The sequence below is a fragment of the Centruroides sculpturatus genome, unplaced genomic scaffold (assembly GCF_000671375.1).
Source record: "Centruroides sculpturatus isolate CEXI.00-Female unplaced genomic scaffold, Cexi_2.0 scaffold218, whole genome shotgun sequence".
Classification (NCBI taxonomy): domain Eukaryota; kingdom Metazoa; phylum Arthropoda; class Arachnida; order Scorpiones; family Buthidae; genus Centruroides; species Centruroides sculpturatus.
Genome location: NW_019384383.1, coordinates 99,767 through 125,650, shown reverse-complemented (window position 1 = coordinate 125,650; position 25,884 = coordinate 99,767). Strand labels below are relative to the sequence as shown.

General features: G+C 35.2%; 2 protein-coding genes across 3 annotated transcripts in view; one reads left to right on the top strand and one right to left on the bottom strand.

Annotated features, from left to right (window-relative positions):
• Nucleotides 1-25,884, top strand: part of LOC111617956 (DNA replication licensing factor mcm2-like) — a 47,939-nt gene that overhangs the window by 3,534 nt on the left and 18,521 nt on the right. The window contains exons 2-8 of one of the 2 annotated variants that reach the window (XM_023359355.1): nucleotides 3,040-3,278; nucleotides 3,461-3,630; nucleotides 4,178-4,263; nucleotides 8,901-9,075; nucleotides 23,905-24,124; nucleotides 24,211-24,418; nucleotides 24,640-24,774. In XM_023359355.1, coding sequence (XP_023215123.1) covers nucleotides 3,040-3,278; nucleotides 3,461-3,630; nucleotides 4,178-4,263; nucleotides 8,901-9,075; nucleotides 23,905-24,124; nucleotides 24,211-24,418; nucleotides 24,640-24,774 — 1,233 coding nt within the window. Of the gene's footprint in view, nucleotides 1-3,039; nucleotides 3,279-3,460; nucleotides 3,631-4,177; nucleotides 4,264-8,900; nucleotides 9,076-19,334; nucleotides 19,511-23,904; nucleotides 24,125-24,210; nucleotides 24,419-24,639; nucleotides 24,775-25,884 lie in introns of those variants that run through there. The other variant, XM_023359354.1, reaches the window with a different exon arrangement.
• On the bottom strand, nucleotides 10,804-14,713 carry LOC111617955. The gene has a single exon (XM_023359353.1). The coding sequence runs from the start codon at nucleotides 14,449-14,451 to the stop codon at nucleotides 11,179-11,181; it is 3,273 nt and encodes a 1,090-aa protein (XP_023215121.1). The 5' UTR covers nucleotides 14,452-14,713; the 3' UTR covers nucleotides 10,804-11,178.

Below are 25,884 nucleotides of genomic sequence, written 5' to 3'. Positions count from 1 at the left end.
TTTAACTTTGATTATTTGTATTCCATTTTTAAAAATTTATCATAATACCCCATTTGCGCACAATCCATGACTCTGATCTTGGTTTACCTACGATCTCGATTGTGAATGTCACCAATTGAACGTCATGCTGTTTGCACAGGCAATCCGCTTGAGAAAAACCGGCTATTACACGCGATGATAAAACTGAGATAACTACGTGATTAGTCACGAACACCAACAAACAAAATAGGAGTTTTGGTTAGAAATAAACACAGTACTTTTTCTTAGTTAAGACTTAAGACGTCTACCCCTTTAAATGGATGCAGTCTCACACAAATACGTTCTAGTTTGCGTATTGATGGATGCATACAATGATGTCAGGTTTGGCAGCTTTGTGCCAAATTTAGTTTTTACTCTTTTGGCATCAAAACCCATTTTATGCTTTTTCAAATAATCTTCAAAAAAATCATGAATTTCTTTTAGCTTTGGTTTGTTTAATCACTCCAATATACTGATGGCTGGTTAGCCAAGTGGTCAAGGTGGCAGCCTACCATCTAGGGACCCGGGATCGAATCCGAACAGGTTGAAAAATCCCAGGGAATTTTTGGGGATGGTCAGTCTGGATATGTCAGGCCCCGTTCCTCATCACCCAACCATTCCATTGTGGATCAGCTGAATCCATAATGGGCTTGCTAAAAGAGGCCCTCTTAGTGTCCACAGGACAGAAAGAGTTTAAAAAAAGAATTTCAATATACTGCTCCATAGTTTAACAGAGAATATCATCTCTCTCAAATTTTGTTTGATTGAAAATCATTTAGATCATTAATTTGTTTTTGTAAATAAATTTAATTTTGTCTAACTTCATATAGTAATCTTTGCTAAGTTTGAAACCATGTCTTCTTATTAGCTTTATTTATTCAGCACAATGGAGTGCAATTGATAGGACAATTGATAGAATTTATTTAGTAAATTAATTCCAAGTACAGTGGATGATCGGTTAATGAACATAATCTGTTCCAAGACTTTGTTCGCGCTATCTGAATTGTTTGTTAACCGATTATCGATTTACCATAGGTTTTAATGGGAATTTAATTAATTTGTTCTAGAGACCCCCAAAAATAAAAAATATATACTTTTTTACTACGTTTATTTATATGTAGTAATAAAAATACATACATACACAGTCTTGCGTTTTTATTAATCATATTTTTTCCATTTGAAAGGGTTAAAGAATCTGTCTAATATCAATTGCTTTTCTCTCTTCTTCAGGATTTTTCGTAAGTAATTAATAGCATTGCAATTGTAGAGATCCCCAAGCCTATTAACCTCGACCTGGTTTGGATTTCATTCTAAGATCATTGTTTGGACATCCTCCCACTTCTTCAAAGGATCTTTAATAACAGATATCAGCGTTAATCCACTTTTTCAGAAAAAACATATCTCGCCGAGTTTCTTGGTGTTCTTCATTCAAGAATTTTTGGCGTTCTTCTGTTGTCAGATTCGTTTCAGGTTCCATTATGAACTCTTTGATGTTCTTTATTTTTCAGATGTGATTTTTGTTACTCCTTTAGCTGCTTGAGTCTTCTTGATTATACAGTATTTTTCTTAAATAAGAAGGAACTGTGGCCTACTGTAGACCTGTTCAAGCCATTCTGTCCAGCAACATCTTCTGTCCACTCTCTACCTTTGCTATTATACTCTCACCTTTTAAAAAGAAAAACAGATGCAAAACTTAACGAGTGCTTACCTGACAGTCTTGCGAATACATAAAAAAAATTGTTTCTGTCAGAAAAATAAAAGGCTAGAATTACAAGGGAGAGTTTCAAAGTTTGGAGGAATACTATCTGATCGGTATATACTGGCTTGAGTGTCAATGTCGACGTCTCCCACACTCTGAAAAGTTTCGAATTGTTGCCCGAAGACAAGGAAAGACCAATCAATATACATTATTTTATGTCGCTTCTTGTGTTTGTTCTGTGGGGTGTTCGTTATTCGATCATGTGTTTGTTATCCAATTTGTTTGTTATTCGATCTGTTCGTTAACTGATCACCCACTGTATTATAATTTAGAGATTTATTATAATTCAGTCATCCGTTAATCTTTAACTTCATAAATTATACGACCTTGAGCCTGAAAATTGCTAATATGAATTTTCGATAAAGTAAACTAATTACTGTTCTTCTAGCAATTTGTATTAACATGAGTTGTCTGTATGTGTTTTTATACTATAATTTATGTGGAAAAATTATAAAAAATTATATTATTATCTCTGCTTATTGTAAAAAGTCTCTATATGAATGTTAATAAAATTAATTTTTATAGATTGATAAATTTCAAAATTGTTCTTTGTAGAATATAAATATGATGTGGCAATATTGTATTTCATTTTCCTATAGAAATATTGGGGCAACATCTTCAAAGTGCTAAGATTTGATTCCAATTTCGTTTTGATCATTTGAAATTGATGTATCTAAAATTTTATTGATTAAGTATAATGAAATGTGTTAATGCAAAGGATAATGTTTTTGTTTAAAATTTTACTGTCAGCAATTTGAATTCATTGCTTATGGTATTCCTTTAGCTTCTTACCTTTTTTTGAATAGTAATGTATAACAATTTTAAAATAGGTACTCATTTGAATATTGTTTCAACTTTGTTGATGTTTTTTGGTATTCTGTATTTTTTATTCTTAGAAATTGCATAATCAGCTTTCTTGAATTTTATGATAAATACAACTCTTACAAAATATGGAAATAAATGCACAGAATTTTTCATGCAGGTGTGATTTTAGGGATCATCTGTTTCCCTTGAGTTTCATTTGCATTCCTCTCAACTTTCACTGATTCACACTCACTTTTGAGGTTACTCGTACTGCTCATTTGTCTCTGAATACTGTTTTCAGTGCATAAAGTTGAATGAATGTAAGATAATGGTGAGTGGATCTCGAGTGATATTTCTGAATACCACATTTAATCTGTAGATTAGCTTAACTTATGTTTTTAAAAATGGTATATTTGCTGTTTTATGGATTATTTAATTTTCTTCTTAACTTATTTCAGGATGAAGCAGATAATTCTTTAAACCATATAAATGGTGGAATGGAGGAACCTGATGAAAATCCATCTAGCAATTTAAATGAATCTATGGGACAGGGAGATTTTGTGACTTCCAGTCCAGGACGTGAATTGCCACCTTTTGAAGATGAATCTGAATTGATTGGTGGAATTAGTGAAGCGGATACTGTCAATTTGAATGAAGATGAAGAAGGCGAAGAACTTTTTGGTGATAATATGGAACAGTAAGTAAAAATGTATAGTGTTTGATTTGGAAATAATATACGTGCACATGCATGAATTTATAAGACTAGGAATAGAATCTGGTTTATTCAAATTTTAGTGTTTCTTTATTTTAAAACTTGCAGCTTTACATAAACTGTTAAATGTTACAAAAATTTTAATTGTTGGTATTAACTTTTCGTAGGGATTATCGACCAATTCCAGCACTCGACACTTATGATCCACAGTTGCTGGATGATTCCGAATACAGCATGATGTCTGAAGGTGACCGTCGGGCTGCAGAAGAAGAAATGAGACTTCGAGACAGAGAGGAAGGCCGCACGACTGGAAGAATGAGAAGAGGATTACTTTATGGTAATTAATGGAAGAAGTTTGACTATTAAAAAACAAATATAGGTAGTTGTTGACTTGACTTCTTTTCATGTGCCACTTTACAGTATTTTTGAGTGACGTTACAGATATTCTTACAATTTTATAAATTTGTAAAAGGAATATGCATTTATATGAATTTGTGAGAGAACTGTGCTTTATTTGTATTTTCCAGTAATGATGTATATTTAATTTGAATTAACCTTAATTTTACTGTTTAGATATTAGAATTGAAATAAAAGTGAAGAAATGGTATATGTGTATTAACATTTATGTAAGGTTGACGCAGTTTATATTAAAAACCACTACTTACTTCAGAAACTTAGACATGTCTTGGCTCTGTTGCAATTTAAGGTTAGACTGTCTATATGAAGACTTATGTATTGGAATAATATTTTTCTTCTTGCTTGAATATTTGAATCTTTTGTACCTCATAGTTTTCAATTATTTAAACTATTTGTTTTCCAGTAGATGATTTAAGACAAATTCCTTAAATTTGTACCTTATCTTAAACTAAATTTTATTCTGATAGATGACTCAGATGACTTTGAAGAAAGACCAGCCCGTCGAAGGCGCCTGGCAGAAACTGCTGCCGATGATGCCACGGCTGATAAAGAGGTAATTGTTGTAGCTATACTCAGAATGTTATGTAATAACATGCTGTAAAATATTTTATTTTTTTGAAACTATTGTAAAATCTTATACACATCAAAATTGTGTACAATGTACTCACATTCCAAGCATTTGGAATTATGAACCTACTATTGAATACTTTGATGTTCAATGCCTTGATTCACAAAATCTTAATTTATATTGGAGTCTTGCTTTTGACAAACAATAATCACAAATGTACATTATTTAAAATTGAGGTGATAGATATTGTTTAGAGTATTAATAGTAAATAGTTGCATTTTGTAGTCAAATCTTGTGGTATAGTTACTTACTGATGACTTACATTGTAATGTACTAGAACATTTAAGGTACAATTTCTGTGTATATCCTGTCTACTTGGACCTTGTTTATTAATAGGACTTATTATATTGGTGTAGTTTCCGATTAGCAAATAAAGGCGAACTTAATCAAAAGTCAAAACTGAATACAGTAATACCTCTGTTTTCATTGACTTCAGTTATCGTCAATTCTTTTTGTGAAAAATTTGTCTTGGTTTTTGTTGGGTGACTCAGATTTCGTCAGTATTCCCATATGTCCTTGCTGCCAATTTTGTGAAATTGTGTGTTTTTCTGCTCAGTGTGGTGTTGTTTCTTGTTGTGTGAGCATTACCCTGCGCATCTAGCCAAACAATGGGTGTATTCAAAATCTCAGATAACTTCTGGTTGATGCCAGTGAGTTTCCAGAAAACTGCAAGCATCTTTTTAGTGCTGGATACACCAGCAAACAAGATGGCAGCCACCATGACGCTCGTAAGACTTTATTTTGCATTGACAAGTTTGAAATTTAATTTATTTATTAATGAATAAACCTTGAATAAATTAATATTCGGTTAGTGCATTAATAGAATATTTTAATATGTTAGTATATTTACATAAGACAGCACATAATTTTTTTAGTTGTTAGAGTGTAATCTTAGGATATATTTAATTATTTAAACTCCTACAGAAATTTAAAAAATCTTCATTCCTATTTTTTTTGAAATATTCATTTTTCATTAAACTGTTCTCATTAAATTTATTTTTGAACTTGTGTACTTCTACGTTACATTAAATATCATTTGCCATTTTTATTGTTTTTCTCTCCCAAAATTCCCGGCAGTCAGCATTTGTTTTTTTTAGAAAACACTATCAGTTGCATCAATTCTGGCAGCATCTCACTCGATTGATTCTGAGATTTTGAATACGCCCAATTCCACTGCTTTCCTTTATCTCCATTACGGGAAATGCCATGTGAAATGTTCATTTATTCTTTACATTAGTCTTTTATATTCATTTTATATTAATTTCTTATTGTTTTTAGTATTAAACACTATAAAATGTGTTTTTGGTATGTAGTTTGGAATGTCTAGAATGAATTAATTGGATTTACATTGATTCAATAATTTCCTCAGTTTTTGTCGGTTTCAGATTTTGCTGATTGTTTTAGGACAGATTATCGACAAAAACCAAGGTATTGCTGTATCTTAATTTTGCCTGTACACTGTATGTTTTGGACCTGAAGGACCCTCTTTGGCAGGTTTACAACATTCTATAACAATTTTAAAAAACAATGATATTTAAGGTAAAGATAAAGTTACTTACAGTTCCATTATTGTCTATTATTAATACAGAATTTAGATAGGTGAAACAAAAAGAAAACTTAAAGTACAGATAAAGGAATATATCAGAGCAATCAACAGAAATTATGAAAATTCAGCAGTTACCAAGCATTTGCAATAAAGAATGATGTGAAATTAATTTAAATACAGTAACAATAAAGAAATGGATTTATTTGAACATACACTGATGGAAATTCATGAAACTTGGTAAACATGTACAGGGGCATACCCAGAAGAAATGAATGCAAAATATAATTACTCAAAGTTTTATCGCTGTTTGGTACATGTTTCAGTAAGAAGTATGCCCACCTTGAGTGTGGATACACTCTTGGATCTTTGCAGGCATTGAATCAATAAGTGCTTGAATGTCTTGTTGGGGTATATCTCTCCATGCTTGCACAACTTGTGCAGTCAGTTGTACAGTGCACACTGGATGGCTATGAGACGTAATCCCATGGCATCCAGACATAATCTATAGAGGATAAATCTGGAGACTGGGTGGGCCAATTCATGATTGTGACATTTTGCAAGGCCTGTCTTGTGATGGCAGCAGCATGAGGATGGGCAGTATCTTGTTGGAAGATACTGTTTTGGATGGTGTTCATGAAAGATATGACTACTGTATGGATTACCCTGTCCACATACTGGTGGGTGGTCGTTGTGCCTTCAGCAACCACCAACTTGGTCCTGCTGTCATAACTTATAGCCCCACCCAAATCACAGGAGTTGGACCTGAGTGGCATTCTGAAATCACAGCAGGATGGGCTCTTTCTCCAACATGCCGGCAGACATGTTGCCGACAATCACATTGGCCTAGACAGAATCGGGATTCATCACTAAACACAACTGTATGCCATTCATGTGTCCAGTTACATCTAGCAGCACATCACATTAGCAATTGTTGGCGATGAAATCTGGTAAGGGAACACATTGTATGGGGTCCAAGATCTCAGTCCAGCATCAAGCAATTGGTTTACAATTGTCTGTGGGATGACTCTGGCGGTAACTACTACTTGAATCTGTGCTGCTATTCGCAAAATATGGCGATCCTCACATGACATCATCCTTCTGTGTGGACCTGTGCCAGGTCTGCGAGTACTGGATCCTTCCTGCATCCACCATGTGACCACTCTTTGTACTGACATTGCACTATGGCCAGTCCTTCAGGTGATTTCATGATATAATGCTCTTATTTCTAACATGCCAATTATCTGACCTCTTTCCAAGTCAGATAGACATTTGGGTGTACGGGGTTCTCACTCGTCAATATGGCATAGCTGGTCACCAACAACCTGTGGACCGAAAAAAGTCATGTTCCATAACATAGTTCACAACTTACAAACTAAACACAATAGCAATTTTGCATAACAAATGTATCCGTAATTTTCATACCACTGTATGTACTTTATTTAATTTTTGATCATTCAATACTCTTCAAAAAGATTTTTTTGTCCCAATTTCATATGTCTTTGACAATACTGGGTGGGTGTAACACTTTCAATTTCTGCTAGTGTATTTATATAAAAAAACAAGGTAATAGAATTAATAATAATTTAGGAAGAGAGATTCATGGAATAATATCATTTATAGAGGATGTAATGGGTAATAAAAGTATTTAAAGAGGATATAACAGTGGAAAATATTACAGAAAAAGGAAATAAGAACATAAGTTGAACAGAAAAAATAACAAACTTTAACCAGTGAGTAAAGACACTTTTTTAACATTTCTTAAAAACTGTTATTATTTAATAGATTTTATCCTTTTTTACAGACATATTTTAAGAAACATTATGTTACACTTTATTTTATGGATACTTTATGTCTGTATTGTTGTTGTATTAATAATATACAATAATGGAACTGTAAGTAATTTTATTTTTACCTTAAATATCATTGTCATCATATCATTTTTTTTTTAAGTTTTAAAAAATTGTTATAGCATGTTGTAAACTTGTTGCAGAGGAGCTTTCAGCAGGTCTGAAACACACAGAGTGTAGAGGTGAAAATAAAGTTATTTTGTTTTGACTTTTGACTAAGGTCTCCTCTGTTTGCTAATTGCTAATCAGAAACTACACCAGTATAAGATGTCCTATTAATGAACAAGGTCAAAGTAGACAGGGAAACAAACAGAATTTTATAAGAGTAAGAGGACATGGAGGTAAAAAGAATTAATATTTAAGGCATCAGTTTCAGGTTTGAGTCAAGAATTTGACTTGTCAATATAACTTTAAATATTGACAGACTGAATGGTGGATGAATACTGATTGGTGTAAGAAAAAATTGGGTGGATTTCAACATCCTTAAAAGCCTTAGTTTAAAGATCTTGTTCCTGTAGTACTGAGCAGTTAGAATGCAGCATGTAGAGTGGTGTTTGCATGTTAGTAATAATGCTGCCCTTTATAAGGTTTGGATCGGCGTCGAGTGACAACGTTATGAATTAATAAACGAATATAACGCAACTAATTAATGAATAATTTAATATTTGATGCTTACCAACACCAACTTTAACTTGCGGCGATAAGAACAAACAACAGAAAACAACATGGCGAACTGCGGCAACAACAGCGCTGCCACTAATTTAAACAAAATGAGACCTTACACCTTTGATCAGCATATCATAACTACTAAGTCTACCTTTCTCTAATGTTGGAGGGATTTTCTCCAAATGAAAACATGCCAAGAATTATTCATAAAGCTTTATTTATTTTTGAAAGAATTCATTTTTAAATTTTTGGACACTAACAATTGTATACATGTGTGAGAATAGTTTAGAAGGATACAAAATTTAGGTATTCTTGCATTAAGGTTGTTCTCATTAAGAGTTAGATACTCAGTTTATCTCAAAATTATAATCTCAACTTGAGAGCTAGAGAAAATATTTTAATAGAAGTCAAATCTGTTTAAAATTCAGCAAAATCATTGATTATTTTATTTATTTATTAGCAACTTTTATTATTACAAATTATGTAAATACTTTTTTATACAGATGATTGAAAGTATTGAAAATTTGGAAGACATGAGAGGCCACACTGTAAGAGAATGGGTTTCGATGATCGGGCCCCGCACGGAGATTTATAACAGATTCAAGAATTTCCTTCGAACTTTTGTAGACAGCAGGGGACACAATTTGTACAGAGAGAAGATCAGACAGATGTGTGAAGGTAAATCTTGCATATTGTGTTTTATAGTTAATAAAAACAAGTCAATATGATTTTATTGATAATCAATAATGTAGAATTGCTAAATATTATTTAAGACATTAACTAGGAGTCATTTGCTCTTTTAGGCTCTGGTCGTGTTGCTGAATTTCGTTTAGTATTGCGACATAAATCTGTAAACTTTGGGCCTGTAATGCCATGTGGTGATGAATTATTGGGATTAGTTGTGTTTTTGATATGCTGAGAAGAATCGTTCGTTTGACGGTTCTGAATTTCTTCAAAACAACTCGGTGAATTTTTTGGGCGAGCAATTGGTGAACCTTTTTGAGGAGGCGGTAAACTGCACATGAACGATGCGTGACCTCTGGTTCCACATCTCCAACAGGTGATATCGCGAAGATCATCGGTTTCAGGGTTATACTTGCGAAGTTGTTCATTATACGGATTTGAAGATATTGGTGTAATTTTCGGTGATGGGCGTGATCCGTAAGGTTGGCGTGATTTATATTCGTGCTGCATGTTTCGAATTGCATCAAGTGCCATTGCTCTGTCAATTAACTCTTCGACAGTATTAGAGTTCTGTGTAGCTAAGGCAATCTGCCATTTTTCTTCAGTGATGTCACCAATGATCATTGAAATTCGATCTGGCTGTGGGATAGTAAAAGGAGCTTTTTCCAAGAGAGCGTCTTTGGCATATATGTAATCAACCAAGCTTTCGTTCCTTTTTAGTTTCCGATCAGCTTGATAAGCTAAAAATTCTTGCATAGTAATACGTCTTTTAAATCTTGATGTAAGGGCAACTTTCCATTCTATCCAATTATTGTAACGGTTACCTTGAGTTAATTGCCAATTTCTAGCAGATCCAGCGAGACGTGAGATAGTATTAGTCAATTTGAGTTCATCAGTCCAGTTTGCCAATGTTGAAATTCTTTCAACTTCTTTTAGCCACTCGAGCGCATTATCAATCATATCACCACGAAATATCGGAATGGAATTTGCCGTGTCATTAGTTGACGTGATTTGAATAGTACTTGGCGAATTTATTTGTCTCTCAATCAACTGTTTTTGAGATTCCATTAGCGTAGTCAGGACTGCGGCAATATTAGGATCCAGTTGCGAAGTAGGTGCAGGAATTTGTGGCGTATCGTTGCGATTATTTAGGGTTTCGACTTGTTTTTGTAACAGTTGGATTTGTTTTAATAATTCTGCGCTGTCAGGAATTATTTTAGCGTCGTCATCTTTGTCACTCGATCGCATCCTAAGAGTAGCGAGTTCGTCTAAATTTCCCTGCTGTTTTCTTTTTATATTATCATCCACGATGCGAGAAATTAAACAGTCTTTGCTTCCAACAAGAGAAAGATTCCGCAAACGTAAATCGGCTTTCAACTGGGCGACAGTAAAGTGTTTTATATCTTCTGACGTTAAAGAGTTCAACTCGTCGTTTATGGTTGTCATAATTCTGAAGCGAAGTTTTCAACTTTCACCGGAAATGCGAATTTATAACAAATGCTCGTGTCGATAGGCGACCGATCTTGGCGAGATCTATTTAGCGTTCTTGGCGAGAAACGACTGAAGAGTGTCAGGCCTACGTAATGGCGAGCAAATTCCAACGTTAAAATTAATTCTTTTTCAATTTAGAATTTACGATATTAGTAATAATCTACTTCTTCGAATTTATAACTTCTATGAATTGATATCTTTTGTTTAATACGTTTGAACAATCTAAACTCTTGATTTTTGCTCGTCGTTAATGGCGACCGTTGAAACGAAGTTCTAAAAGTTTAATATTAACAATTTTGTTAATGAAATGTTCTTTCCACTGTCGACTGCGCCATATAAGGTTTGGATCGGCGTCGAGTGACAACGTTATGAATTAATAAACGAATATAACGCAACTAATTAATGAATAATTTAATATTTGATGCTTACCAACTTTAACTTGTGGCGATAAGAACAAACAACAGAAAACAACATGGCGAACTGCGGCAACAACAGCGCCGCCACTAATTTAAACAATATGAGACCTTACATTCGGCCCCGCTCAATGAGAAATTTAAGGACAAGGTACAAATTTAGAATTGAAGCGTAACACGTAAGGTCTAAAAGTTATTGTTCAAGTCTTTTGGGAGGGTGACGGTTGCGACGTCTGTCATGTCTACTTGATTCTTGGTCATTTTGGTCAAGTACCTTTGAGCGATCATCTACCTGATCCTGAACTTCCACTTCCGGTTCTTCTTCCTCGGAGCTTACGTCTTCTTCGAGGACTGGCGCATCTCGCTTGTAATATGGACGAAGATGTTGCACATGAACGACCTTCTGAAACTTTCTTTGTGCTGTGAGCGATGTGATCTCGTAGCATACGGCCCCGACTGGACGAACAATCTTGAATGGTCCTTTGAACATTGGCGAGAGTTTATGATCGTGTTGTTTCGGCCAGTCGTATAAGACGAGATCTCCAGGCTTAAACGAATGGGGTTGGCGATGTAGATCAAATCTCCTTTTGTTATCTAAGTGTGTTTCGTACACATTGTTGGCGGCTTCGGCCCTGGCTAAGGTTAAAAGGTCTAACTGAACTTCACGAGGAGTATCGTCAATAAAACTTGCAATAACAGCATAATTGCGGATATGTTTTCTAAACTGATTGGCAAAGCCAAGGAAGCTTCTAACTTCATGAATCGATTTCAGAGTTACGTAACGTTCAACTGCTGCTGTGCGTCCTGGATCAGGGCGTTCACCACGTTGGGAAAGAATTCTACCAAAAAGAGAGATTTCTGACGCTGCAAATTGAGATTTCTCTGGTGTCAACTTAAAGCCAGCACTGCGAGTTGCTTCGAGGATTTTATAAAGCACTTTTAGGTGGTATCTGAAATCATTATGCGATGTTGAAATGTCGTCAATATATGTATTTACATTAAACTGGGCTAAATGGTCATAAGCTAATTTAATGGCTCTCGTCATCGTTGATGGTCCATTGGTAACTCCAAATGGCATGCGAAGAAATTCAAAATGTCCGTCGGGAGTAACAAAACCAGTTTTGTAAATATCACTTTCTTTTATGCGAATTGTGTTAAATGCAGACTTGACGTCTATCTTTGAATTGTAGAGTTTACCTACTGTGCGTTTAATAACATCTTCCATTCGGTCGATCGGGTGAGGGTCGATCTTGGTGATACTGTTAATCGTGCGTGAAAAATCTACAACAATTCTTCTTGGGGTACTTTCATGAAAGGGCTGTTCCACAATGAAGGCAGGCGCTGCGTAAGGTGATTGGGAAGGGCGACAAATTCCTTGTTTTATCCATTTTTGAATCTGAGTCTTCATAAACTGGCGATCGGGCTCCGTGAGGCGGTACGGTCGGCACCTAAGGGGTTTGTCGTGTTGTAAATCTACTGTGAATTCCACGTATGGACACAATCCAATGTTGTCATCTTCAGAATAGAAGACGTCGGCAAATGTTCCAATAACGGCATCGAGTTGAATTTGCTGTTCCTTTGATAATCCTGTGGATTTTGGAATTAATTGCGTTTGGGGACTAAAACAATTTGGCACTACTGTTGGTAAAGTAACATCATCTAATGGCGGTAATGAGATATCATTTGAAGAAATACAGCTGATACTGTTTTTAGACGCGTGAATACATTCGTACAGATGAAGTGCAGATGGTGTAGAGATACATAATGAGCCGTTAGGATCGTAAGTGCATCTGGCTTGAACTTGTTGTTGCCAGTCGAATCCTAGGATTAACGAAAATGGAAGTTGTTTGCAAATTCCAATTTTTGGCATTAGATGATCAATGTTTCCAATCTTAATATTTAAGGATATCCAACCTATGGGCTTTATTTCGTGATCAACAACTTGGAATTCACCATCAGTCCACGGATGAATGACACAATCAGGTGGAACGCACGATTGTTGAATAACTGTGATATCTGCGCATGGATCACAGAGTGCTTGAACTTCGGTTTGATTGTTAATGGTAGCAGGTATTAAGGCACGTTTTTTTATATCGGTCTTAATGCAGTTTATAGAGTTAGAGTCATTTGCTCTTTTAGGCTCTGGTCGTGTTGCTGAATTTCGTTTAGTATTGCGACGTAAATCTGTAAACTTTGGGCCTGTAATGCCATGTGGTGATGAATTATTGGGATTAGTTGTGTTTTCGATATGCTGAGAAGAATCGTTCGTTTGACGGTTCTGAATTTCTTCAAAACGACTCGGTGAATTTTTTGGGCGAGCAATTGGTGAACCTTTTTGAGGAGGCGGTAAACTGCACATGAACGATGCGTGACCTCTGGTTCCACATCTCCAACAGGTGATATCGCGAAGATCATCGGTTTCAGGGTTATACTTGCGAAGTTGTTCATTATACGGATTTGAAGATATTGGTGTAATTTTCGGTGATGGGCGTGATCCGTAAGGTTGGCGTGATTTATATTCGTGCTGCATGTTTCGAATTGCATCAAGTGCCATTGCTCTGTCAATTAACTCTTCGACAGTATTAGAGTTCTGTGTAGCTAAGGCAATCTGCCATTTTTCTTCAGTGATGTCACCAATGATCATTGAAATTCGATCTGGCTGTGGGATAGTAAAAGGAGCTTTTTCCAAGAGAGCGTCTTTGGCATATATGTAATCAACCAAGCTTTCGTTCCTTTTTAGTTTCCGATCAGCTTGATAAGCTAAAAATTCTTGCATAGTAATACGTCTTTTAAATCTTGATGTAAGGGCAACTTTCCATTCTATCCAATTATTGTAACGGTTACCTTGAGTTAATTGCCAATTTCTAGCAGATCCAGCGAGACGTGAGATAGTATTAGTCAATTTGAGTTCATCAGTCCAGTTTGCCAATGTTGAAATTCTTTCAACTTCTTTTAGCCACTCGAGCGCATTATCAATCATATCACCACGAAATATCGGAATGGAATTTGCCGTGTCATTAGTTGACGTGATTTGAATAGTACTTGGCGAATTTATTTGTCTCTCAATCAACTGTTTTTGAGATTCCATTAGCGTAGTCAGGACTGCGGCAATATTAGGATCCAGTTGCGAAGTAGGTGCAGGAATTTGTGGCGTATCGTTGCGATTATTTAGGGTTTCGACTTGTTTTTGTAACAGTTGGATTTGTTTTAATAATTCTGCGCTGTCAGGAATTATTTTAGCGTCGTCATCTTTGTCACTCGATCGCATCCTAAGAGTAGCGAGTTCGTCTAAATTTCCCTGCTGTTTTCTTTTTATATTATCATCCACGATGCGAGAAATTAAACAGTCTTTGCTTCCAACAAGAGAAAGATTCCGCAAACGTAAATCGGCTTTCAACTGGGCGACAGTAAAGTGTTTTATATCTTCTGACGTTAAAGAGTTCAACTCGTCGTTTATGGTTGTCATAATTCTGAAGCGAAGTTTTCAACTTTCACCGGAAATGCGAATTTATAACAAATGCTCGTGTCGATAGGCGACCGATCTTGGCGAGATCTATTTAGCGTTCTTGGCGAGAAACGACTGAAGAGTGTCAGGCCTACGTAATGGCGAGCAAATTCCAACGTTAAAATTAATTCTTTTTCAATTTAGAATTTACGATATTAGTAATAATCTACTTCTTCGAATTTATAACTTCTATGAATTGATATCTTTTGTTTAATACGTTTGAACAATCTAAACTCTTGATTTTTGCTCGTCGTTAATGGCGACCGTTGAAACGAAGTTCTAAAAGTTTAATATTAACAATTTTGTTAATGAAATGTTCTTTCCACTGTCGACTGCGCCATATAAGGTTTGGATCGGCGTCGAGTGACAACGTTATGAATTAATAAACGAATATAACGCAACTAATTAATGAATAATTTAATATTTGATGCTTACCAACTTTAACTTGTGGCGATAAGAACAAACAACAGAAAACAACATGGCGAACTGCGGCAACAACAGCGCCGCCACTAATTTAAACAAAATGAGACCTTACATTCGGCCCCGCTCAATGAGAAATTCAGGACAAGGTACAAATTTAGAATTGAAGCGTAACACGTAAGGTCTAAAAGTTATTGTTCAAGTCTTTTGGGAGGGTGACGGTTGCGACGTCTGTCATGTCTACTTGATTCTTGGTCATTTTGGTCAAGTACCTTTGAGCGATCATCTACCTGATCCTGAACTTCCACTTCCGGTTCTTCTTCCTCGGAGCTTACGTCTTCTTCGAGGACTGGCGCATCTCGCTTGTAATATGGACGAAGATGTTGCACATGAACGACCTTCTGAAACTTTCTTTGTGCTGTGAGCGATGTGATCTCGTAGCATACGGCCCCGACTGGACGAACAATCTCGAATGGTCCCTTGAACATTGGCGAGAGTTTATGATCGTGTTGTTTCGGCCAGTCGTATAAGACGAGATCTCCAGGCTTAAACAAATGGGGTTGGCAATGTAGATCAAATCTCCTTTTGTTATCTAAGTGTGTTTCGTACACATTGTTGGCGGCTTCGGCCCTGGCTAATTTTAAAAGGTCTAACTGAACTTCATGAGGAGTATCGTCAATAAAATTTGCAATAACAGCATAATTGCGGAAATGTATTCTAAACTGATTGGCAAAGCCAAGGAAGCTTCTAACTTCATGAATCGATTTCAGAGTTACGTAACGTTCAACTGCTGCTGTGCGTCCTGGATCAGGGCGTTCACCACGTTGGGAAAGAATTCTACCAAAAAGAGAGATTTCTGACGCTGCAAATTGAGATTTCTCTGGTGTCAACTTAAAGCCAGCACTGCGAGTTGCTTCGAGGATTTTATAAAGCACTTTTAGGTGGTATCTGAAATCATTATGCGATGTTGAAATGTCGTCAATATATGTATTTACATTAAACTGGGCTAAATGGTCATAAGCTAATTTAATGGCTCTCGTCATCGTTGATGGTCCATTGGTAACTCCAAATGGCATGCGAAGAAATTCAAAATGTCCGTCGGGAGTAACAAAACCAGTTTTGTAAATATCACTTTCTTTTATGCGAATTGTGTTAAATGCAGACTTGACGTCTATCTTTGAATTGTAGAGTTTACCTACTGTGCGTTTAATAACATCTTCCATTCGGTCGATCGGGTGAGGGTCGATCTTGGTGATACTGTTAATCGTGCGTGAAAAATCTACAACAATTCTTCTTGGGGTACTTTCATGAAAGGGCTGTTCCACAATGAAGGCAGGCGCTGCGTAAGGTGATTGGGAAGGGCGACAAATTCCTTGTTTTATCCATTTTTGAATCTGAGTCTTCATAAACTGGCGATCGGGCTCCGTGAGGCGGTACGGTCGGCACCTAAGGGGTTTGTCGTGTTGTAAATCTACTGTGAATTCCACGTATGGACACAATCCAATGTTGTCATCTTCAGAATAGAAGACGTCGGCAAATGTTCCAATAACGGCATCGAGTTGAATTTGCTGTTCCTTTGATAATCCTGTGGATTTTGGAATTAATTGCGTTTGGGGACTAAAACAATTTGGCACTACTGTTGGTAAAGTAACATCATCTAATGGCGGTAATGAGATATCATTTGAAGAAATACAGCTGATACTGTTTTTAGACGCGTGAATACATTCGTACAGATGAAGTGCAGATGGTGTAGAGATACATAATGAGCCGTTAGGATCGTAAGTGCATCTGGCTTGAACTTGTTGTTGCCAGTCGAATCCTAGGATTAACGAAAATGGAAGTTGTTTGCAAATTCCAATTTTTGGCATTAGATGATCAATGTTTCCAATCTTAATATTTAAGGATATCCAACCTATGGGCTTTATTTCGTGATCAACAACTTGGAATTCACCATCAGTCCACGGATGAATGACACAATCAGGTGGAACGCACGATTGTTGAATAACTGTGATATCTGCGCATGGATCACAGAGTGCTTGAACTTCGGTTTGATTGTTAATGGTAGCAGGTATTAAGGCACGTTTTTTTATATCGGTCTTAATGCAGTTTATAGAGTTAGAGTCATTTGCTCTTTTAGGCTCTGGTCGTGTTGCTGAATTTCGTTTAGTATTGCGACGTAAATCTGTAAACTTTGGGCCTGTAATGCCATGTGGTGATGAATTATTGGGATTAGTTGTGTTTTCGATATGCTGAGAAGAATCGTTCGTTTGACGGTTCTGAATTTCTTCAAAACGACTCGGTGAATTTTTTGGGCGAGCAATTGGTGAACCTTTTTGAGGAGGCGGTAAACTGCACATGAACGATGCGTGACCTCTGGTTCCACATCTCCAACAGGTGATATCGCGAAGATCATCGGTTTCAGGGTTATACTTGCGAAGTTGTTCATTATACGGATTTGAAGATATTGGTGTAATTTTCGGTGATGGGCGTGATCCGTAAGGTTGGCGTGATTTATATTCGTGCTGCATGTTTCGAATTGCATCAAGTGCCATTGCTCTGTCAATTAACTCTTCGACAGTATTAGAGTTCTGTGTAGCTAAGGCAATCTGCCATTTTTCTTCAGTGATGTCACCAATGATCATTGAAATTCGATCTGGCTGTGGGATAGTAAAAGGAGCTTTTTCCAAGAGAGCGTCTTTGGCATATATGTAATCAACCAAGCTTTCGTTCCTTTTTAGTTTCCGATCAGCTTGATAAGCTAAAAATTCTTGCATAGTAATACGTCTTTTAAATCTTGATGTAAGGGCAACTTTCCATTCTATCCAATTATTGTAACGGTTACCTTGAGTTAATTGCCAATTTCTAGCAGATCCAGCGAGACGTGAGATAGTATTAGTCAATTTGAGTTCATCAGTCCAGTTTGCCAATGTTGAAATTCTTTCAACTTCTTTTAGCCACTCGAGCGCATTATCAATCATATCACCACGAAATATCGGAATGGAATTTGCCGTGTCATTAGTTGACGTGATTTGAATAGTACTTGGCGAATTTATTTGTCTCTCAATCAACTGTTTTTGAGATTCCATTAGCGTAGTCAGGACTGCGGCAATATTAGGATCCAGTTGCGAAGTAGGTGCAGGAATTTGTGGCGTATCGTTGCGATTATTTAGGGTTTCGACTTGTTTTTGTAACAGTTGGATTTGTTTTAATAATTCTGCGCTGTCAGGAATTATTTTAGCGTCGTCATCTTTGTCACTCGATCGCATCCTAAGAGTAGCGAGTTCGTCTAAATTTCCCTGCTGTTTTCTTTTTATATTATCATCCACGATGCGAGAAATTAAACAGTCTTTGCTTCCAACAAGAGAAAGATTCCGCAAACGTAAATCGGCTTTCAACTGGGCGACAGTAAAGTGTTTTATATCTTCTGACGTTAAAGAGTTCAACTCGTCGTTTATGGTTGTCATAATTCTGAAGCGAAGTTTTCAACTTTCACCGGAAATGCGAATTTATAACAAATGCTCGTGTCGATAGGCGACCGATCTTGGCGAGATCTATTTAGCGTTCTTGGCGAGAAACGACTGAAGAGTGTCAGGCCTACGTAATGGCGAGCAAATTCCAACGTTAAAATTAATTCTTTTTCAATTTAGAATTTACGATATTAGTAATAATCTACTTCTTCGAATTTATAACTTCTATGAATTGATATCTTTTGTTTAATACGTTTGAACAATCTAAACTCTTGATTTTTGCTCGTCGTTAATGGCGACCGTTGAAACGAAGTTCTAAAAGTTTAATATTAACAATTTTGTTAATGAAATGTTCTTTCCACTGTCGACTGCGCCATATAAGGTTTGGATCGGCGTCGAGTGACAACGTTATGAATTAATAAACGAATATAATGCAACTAATTAATGAATAATTTAATATTTGATGCTTACCAACTTTAACTTGCGGCGATAAGAACAAACAACAGAAAACAACATGGCGAACTGCGGCAACAACAGCGCTGCCACTAATTTAAACAAAATGAGACCTTACACCTTTGATCAGCATATCATAACTACTAAGTCTACCTTTCTCTAATGTTGGAGGGATTTTCTCCAAATGAAAACATGCCAAGAATTATTCATAAAGCTTTATTTATTTTTGAAAGAATTCATTTTTAAATTTTTGGACACTAACAATTGTATACATGTGTGAGAATAGTTTAGAAGGATACAAAATTTAGGTATTCTTGCATTAAGGTTGTTCTCATTAAGAGTTAGATACTCAGTTTATCTCAAAATTATAATCTCAACTTGAGAGCTAGAGAAAATATTTTAATAGAAGTCAAATCTGTTTAAAATTCAGCAAAATCATTGATTATTTTATTTATTTATTAGCAACTTTTATTATTACAAATTATGTAAATACTTTTTTATACAGATGATTGAAAGTATTGAAAATTTGGAAGACATGAGAGGCCACACTGTAAGAGAATGGGTTTCGATGATCGGGCCCCGCACGGAGATTTATAACAGATTCAAGAATTTCCTTCGAACTTTTGTAGACAGCAGGGGACACAATTTGTACAGAGAGAAGATCAGACAGATGTGTGAAGGTAAATCTTGCATATTGTGTTTTATAGTTAATAAAAACAAGTCAATATGATTTTATTGATAATCAATAATGTAGAATTGCTAAATATTATTTAAGACATTAACTAGGTAGTTAAACCTAGAACTTATGATGCACATTAAAAATCCAAGTCTTTGATAACTCAAATTGAAATTATGTCTTTGTTGAAGGAAAAAAGCTGTAAAGATGTTGCTTGTCAAATGAAAAACAAACTCAACTTTAAGAAAATTGATTATAGAATATAACTTTGAGAAGTTAAAATGTCAAATTTATTAAGAAGTTTTGTAGATTTTGTTTCTTGTTGTTAGAATCTACATTTATTCAAATTGCAAAACAAAGAAAAATAGAATAGAATTGATTTTTTAGATAGAAATAGAAATAGAATTGATTCTTCAGTTGTAATATCTAGGTTTAACTTGCTATATTTTAAACATAGTCAAAAATGCTCTTGATACTCTGAAGTATTTTTGGTCTAAATCTTCCTTAATTGAAGAGTATCTTCATTCAGTAAAGAATGAGATTATATTTTATTTTGACCTTCAGAAATTTATTTGTTATACTTTTTCTTCAGAAGAAAAGAAATAGAAGGTATTACAATGGAGGAAGACTCCAATTGAGAAGGTTGATTGATGCCTTTAGATTGAAAAATTACATTAAAGAAGGTTTTAAACTAATTACATAATTATTTAAACAACTTTACAAGCATTGGAGCATGATTTTAAAGCTTATTGCTTTCTAATGCTTGTAAAGTTGTTTAGATAATAAGATTATGAGAAGTCTACTGTTGTTACAGTCTGAATCTTGGCACCACTACCAATATATGTTTCTATTACTGCTTATTATGGAAGATAAATCCAGTTAATTTTCTTAATTGGGAATGGTTTTAACCCTTTTTAGGACATTATATATTTTAATTTAAACATCCAAAAATAAAGCCATAGAACAAAGTAACATTCCAATTCTAAAACAATAGAAAGTTATTGTGTAGACCTGAAGCAGGTTTATAAATAGAGCAAAAATGTTTGTCCAGTAATTAAATCTTTGCTGGAAAGTGTTATTCAGCTGCAATTTGAAAAATTGTAGACCTATGAATTCCTAGTGTTGTTCATTTGCCATCTGTCTTTTTGTTAATTTCGAGAAAAGTGTTAGATAAATGAAATTCAAGACCAGATATGGAAAGCTTAGGAGCAGGAGACCCCAATTAACTATATAAGAACTTCCAGAAGTCAAGTTATTTCAATTCAAAAATTTTTCCCTGAAAGGAGTTAGTTAGTTGGATGACTGGCATGACTGCATTGCTAACAGAAAAGTATGATGTACAGGGGCAATACACTACAGTATTAATTTGAGGTGGAGAGTATATGCATTGGGTGATCGGTTAATAATCCATTCCAAGACTTTGTTTGCTATTGTAATTGTAGAGATCCCCAAGCCTATTAACCTCAACCTGGTTTGGATGCTATTATACTCTCACATTTTGAAAATAAAAACTGACACAAAACTTAATGAGTGCCTGCCCAACAGTCTCACGAATACTATAAAATAATTGTTTCTGTCAGAAAAATAAAATGCTGGAATTACAAGGAAGAGTTTCAAAGTTCGGAGGAATACTATCCAATCTGTGTATACAGGGTCAAGCATTGATGTCGACGTCTCTTGCTCTCCAAATAGTTTTGAATTGTTGCCCAAAGATAAGGGAAGACCAAACAGTATTCATTATTTTATGTTGCTTCTTCTTGTGTTTGTTCTGTGAGGTGTTCATTGTCCAAACATAAAAATCTTTCGTGAAAGTGTTTGTTATCCAATTTGTTCATTAACCAAACTGTTCATTAACTGATCACCCACTGTAATTGTAGAGATCCGCAAGCTTATTAACCTCAACTTGGTTTGGATGCCATTCTAAAATCGTTGTTCTGACATCTCCCCACTTCTTTAAAAGATCTTTAATAACAGATGTTGAACATTAATCCTCTTTCATTTTCCACTTTTTTCAGGAGAAAATATGTCTCGCTGAGTTTCTTGGTATTCTTCATTCAAGGGTTCTTGGAGTTCTTCTGTCATGAGATCAGTTTCAGATTCCGTTATGAGCTGTTCAATGTCATCTTTATTTACCTTCAATTCCAGATCTCTAGCAGTTGTCACAATTTCATCCATAATTTCATGGACATCATCTCTGTCTTCTTGAATGCAGGAGGGACACAGCTTTTGCCAAGAGAATCCAACTGTCTTTGAGTGACTTCTGACTATGCCTTTTGAATGAGCCGTATAGCTTCAATATCAAATTTTTCTTGCCAAAACGTTTTTAATGTCATCATTGATGAGAACTGGCATTCAAAACACCAACGAAACAGTGCTCAAATGTACAATTTCTTGAAACCTGCAATACCTCTTGATCCATTAGTTGAATTAGTGAAGTGGTATTCAGAGGCAGAAACTGAACTGTCAGCCAGGGATAGTCTTCCAGCAAATTATTTTCAAGGTTGTTTGGTGTCCTAGTGTCCAATAGCACAATTTGTCTAAAATTTGTCAAAAATAGCCTAGTGTCCTAGTGTCCTAATTGTCCAATAGCACAATTTTAATGGCAATTTGTTGGTCTGAAGGTAATCCTTTATGCTTGGCGCACAAACTTCAAATAGCCATTCTTTGAAAAGAGCCTGCATGACCCATGCCCTTTATTTGATTTCCACATAACTGGCAGTCTTTCTTTAATTATGGAATTATTTTTGAATGTTCTAGGGTTCTCAGAGTGATAGACAAGAAGCAGGCTACGCTTCGTATCACCGCTAGCATTAGCTCCCAAAAGTAACATCAATTGGTCTTTCATGGGTTTATGCCCAGGAATATTTTTCTCTTCTTTTGTGATATAGGTATGGTTTGGCATGCGCTTCCAAAATAAACCAGTTTCATCGCAATTAAAAATTTGTTGTGGACAGTATCCTTCTTTTTAATGAATTCTTCAAATTTGAGACAGAACTTCTCAGCTATTCTATAGAATTCAAACCATCCAGTGGTAGCTTTGAATTCTCTCTCTTCATGTGATGAATGTGGAGTTTATTTCTTCAGTTCTTCAAAAATTTCTCTACCTTTCTTTAACTTCATACTAGTTACATCTTTTTTCATTTCTCTTTTTTTATTCAAATTAAAAGCAATCTTTCCATTTTTCATGGATGGAACATCTTTGTTTCTCAGATGTGATTTTCATTACTTCTTTAGCTTCTTGAGTCTTCTTGCTTATATTTTTTAGCCTACTGTAGACCTGTTCAAGCCGTACTGCCTAGCAATGTCAGACATCTTGTGTTCACTCTCTACTTTGGCTATTATATTTTGCTTGGTTTCATTGGTGAGCATGGATCTTGACACTCCACTCTTTTTAGGCATGAAAAGTTCATAAAAGCACTCACAAAAATTGAGAGAACAGAAATCAACTAGTGCACGAAAGAATTATGTAAATGTGAGGCCTGAATGAAATTTGAAATTTTGGTGTTAAATCATTAACAAATATCCAGTTGGACAGTTAAACTCTCACCATTAAAAAATAAAAATGATGCAAAACTTAACAAGTGTTTGACAGTCTCGCAAAGACTATAAAAAATTATCTGTCAGAAAAGTAAACAGAAAAGGTGGAATTACAATGGAGAGTTTTAAAGTTCAGTTAAATACTATCCGATCGGTATCGGGTTGAGCATCGATATTGATGTCTCCGTACTCCAAAAGGTTTTGAATTGTTACCTGAAGACAAGGGAAAATCAATCAGTATTTGTTATTTTCCGTCACTTCTTTTTATGTGTGTTTGATGAAGTGTTTGTTATCCAAACATGTGTTCGTTGTCCGATCATAAAAAGCTGTTGTGAAAGTGTTTGCTATCTGAACTGTTCGTTAACTGATCACCCATTGTGTTTTAAATTAAATAAATTAAAAATATGATTAAAAATTGCAGCTTGATGTCACAATAAATAATCACTCTTTAGTTATTATTGTGTTGAACTTGTTCTAATTTTTTGAATTGGCTTTTTCCTTCAAGAAGCTAGGGTGACATTTGTTATTCAATGCATTGTATGTCTTACTAACAATTTGGTCTGAGAGGTTTTTATCTAAAGAGATCGCATTTGCATTATCCACATACTGCTGCGTTTTTGTTTTATATGATTCCCTTTTGACAGACACCAGTCATGTTTAGCTGAAGTTGATCTAAAGAGGGTTGAAAACATTCCCAGTTAAGATTAACTGGATTTGGCTTCCATAATAAATAGTAACAGAAACATGTATTAAGTCTACTATGTTAATAAACGTACAAGTTTCTCTCATCTAAAATGTTTGTCTCATTCATATATATAAATAATTTAATTTTAAAATGTAATATACTATAATTATTGGCAGAAAACAGACAGAGCTTTGAAGTTGATTACAATGCCATCGCTTCTGAAGAACAGGTCCTGGCATACTTTCTTCCTGAAGCCCCAACAGAAATGCTGCAGATATTTGATGAAACAGCCAAGGATGTCGTGCTTGGTATGTTTCCCCAGTACGAACGAATTGCCAAGGACATTCACGTACGAATCACTGATCTTCCTCTAATTGAAGAAATAAGGAGTTTGAGGTTAGTAAGTTGTTTTAGTTAATGAGTTAAAGAATAGGGTTTTGTGTTGGAGTCATTTTGTGTGAAGGTAAATTTGATATTTTTAGGCAGTTGCATTTGAATCAGTTGATCCGAACAAGTGGCGTTGTGACGACGACCACCGGCATTCTGCCTCAATTGTCTCTGGTGAAATATGACTGTACAAAATGTAATTATGTACTTGGCCCATATGTTCAGACACAGAACCAGGAAGTCAAACCAGGGTCCTGTCCTGAATGTCAGAGTTCAGGACCTTTCCAAATTAATATGGAAGAGGTGAGGTTAAAAATAACTTCAAAACAATGTTTATTTTAATTAAAAGAATGAAATTTAATAGTAAAATGTAACATTTAGTCTTTGTACTCTTTAAAATAATTTTTAGGCTTTTAATAAGAATGTAAACTGATTAATGACCAAATATTCAAAATTGGATCTCAGAACATCTGAAAATTTAATCTCTTTAAATATGTTATTCAATATATAATGTTGATTTTCAGACTGTTTATCAAAATTACCAACGCATCACCATACAAGAGAGTCCCGGCAAAGTGGCTGCTGGTAGATTGCCTCGATCAAAAGAAGCGATACTTTTGGGTGATTTATGCGATTATTGCAAACCTGGTGATGAAATAGTAAGTGTAATTTTGTATATCATTCTTTAATTTAAATGCAAGTGAATGCATCAAATTTAACTTTATCATGGTGTATTTTGTAAATAAGAACTTACAGTTAAAATTACTCTCACTTTATGGCAAAAATTAAGTTTATTCTTTTTCAAAATGTAAATAAATTAATAACAGAACTGTATAGTTTCTGTATAATTTGTTGGTATTTACTGTTATGAGATCAATGCTATGGTTGGCTGTGTACTGTACTGTACATGTGTGTTAGAGGGCCGGGCAGTCCTCTCTGCTAGTGATCTGCAGAAGACATCCCAAGCTTGGACATTGTGTGCCAGAGCTCCCTCTCATCCACTGGTCCCAACATCTCACAGTGTTGTCAGAATGGTGGTGGCTATTTGTGCTATTCGTCAGTGGCGGGCTATTCAGCTTCTCTCAAGTCAACGATCTTTCTCTTCTCAAACTCAGTTAGTTGTTCATATGGTCTTCAATTGCAATGTGAAGTCATCTCTAGTGATGCAGCATCCCTCTGCAACAGGTAAACTAAAGACAGGCTGTTTTTGTGTGCTTTTTTTTATAAATTGTGATGAGTCTACTCTTTTGGTATTATCAGGCCTCGGAGTCGCTCACTTTTCTCACTTATTCTCACTTTTCTGAAATATCCTCACTTTTCTCACTTTTTTGGTCATTTCCACGTGCTTAAAAATTAGGAAGATGTGGGACCAATCAAAAATAGTTTTAAAGCCAGATGATCTGCCGAATTATCGAACCTATCGGACTAGAATTTTATGAAAAAAATACTCCGCCCGAGCGGGACTCTTAATCGCAACTGCCACTCAGTGTTGTTAAGTTATCGTCTGTATTTATACGTAACTAGGTAGTCAGTTAATTAAAACAAAAAATAATAATTAAATTTTAAAAATATTTAACTTAAATTTAAAATTAAATTAAAATTTTAAAACTCTGTTCTTTATATCGAAACAAAAACTGAAATCATAGCTAAGATTAAAAATAAAATCAAAATTAATTAATGTAAATTAAAATTGAAATCAAATCAATTGAAACATATTATTTGGGAAGGTGCGGATAAAGTACTTGTCGGTCTTGAGGAATGCAAGTGTT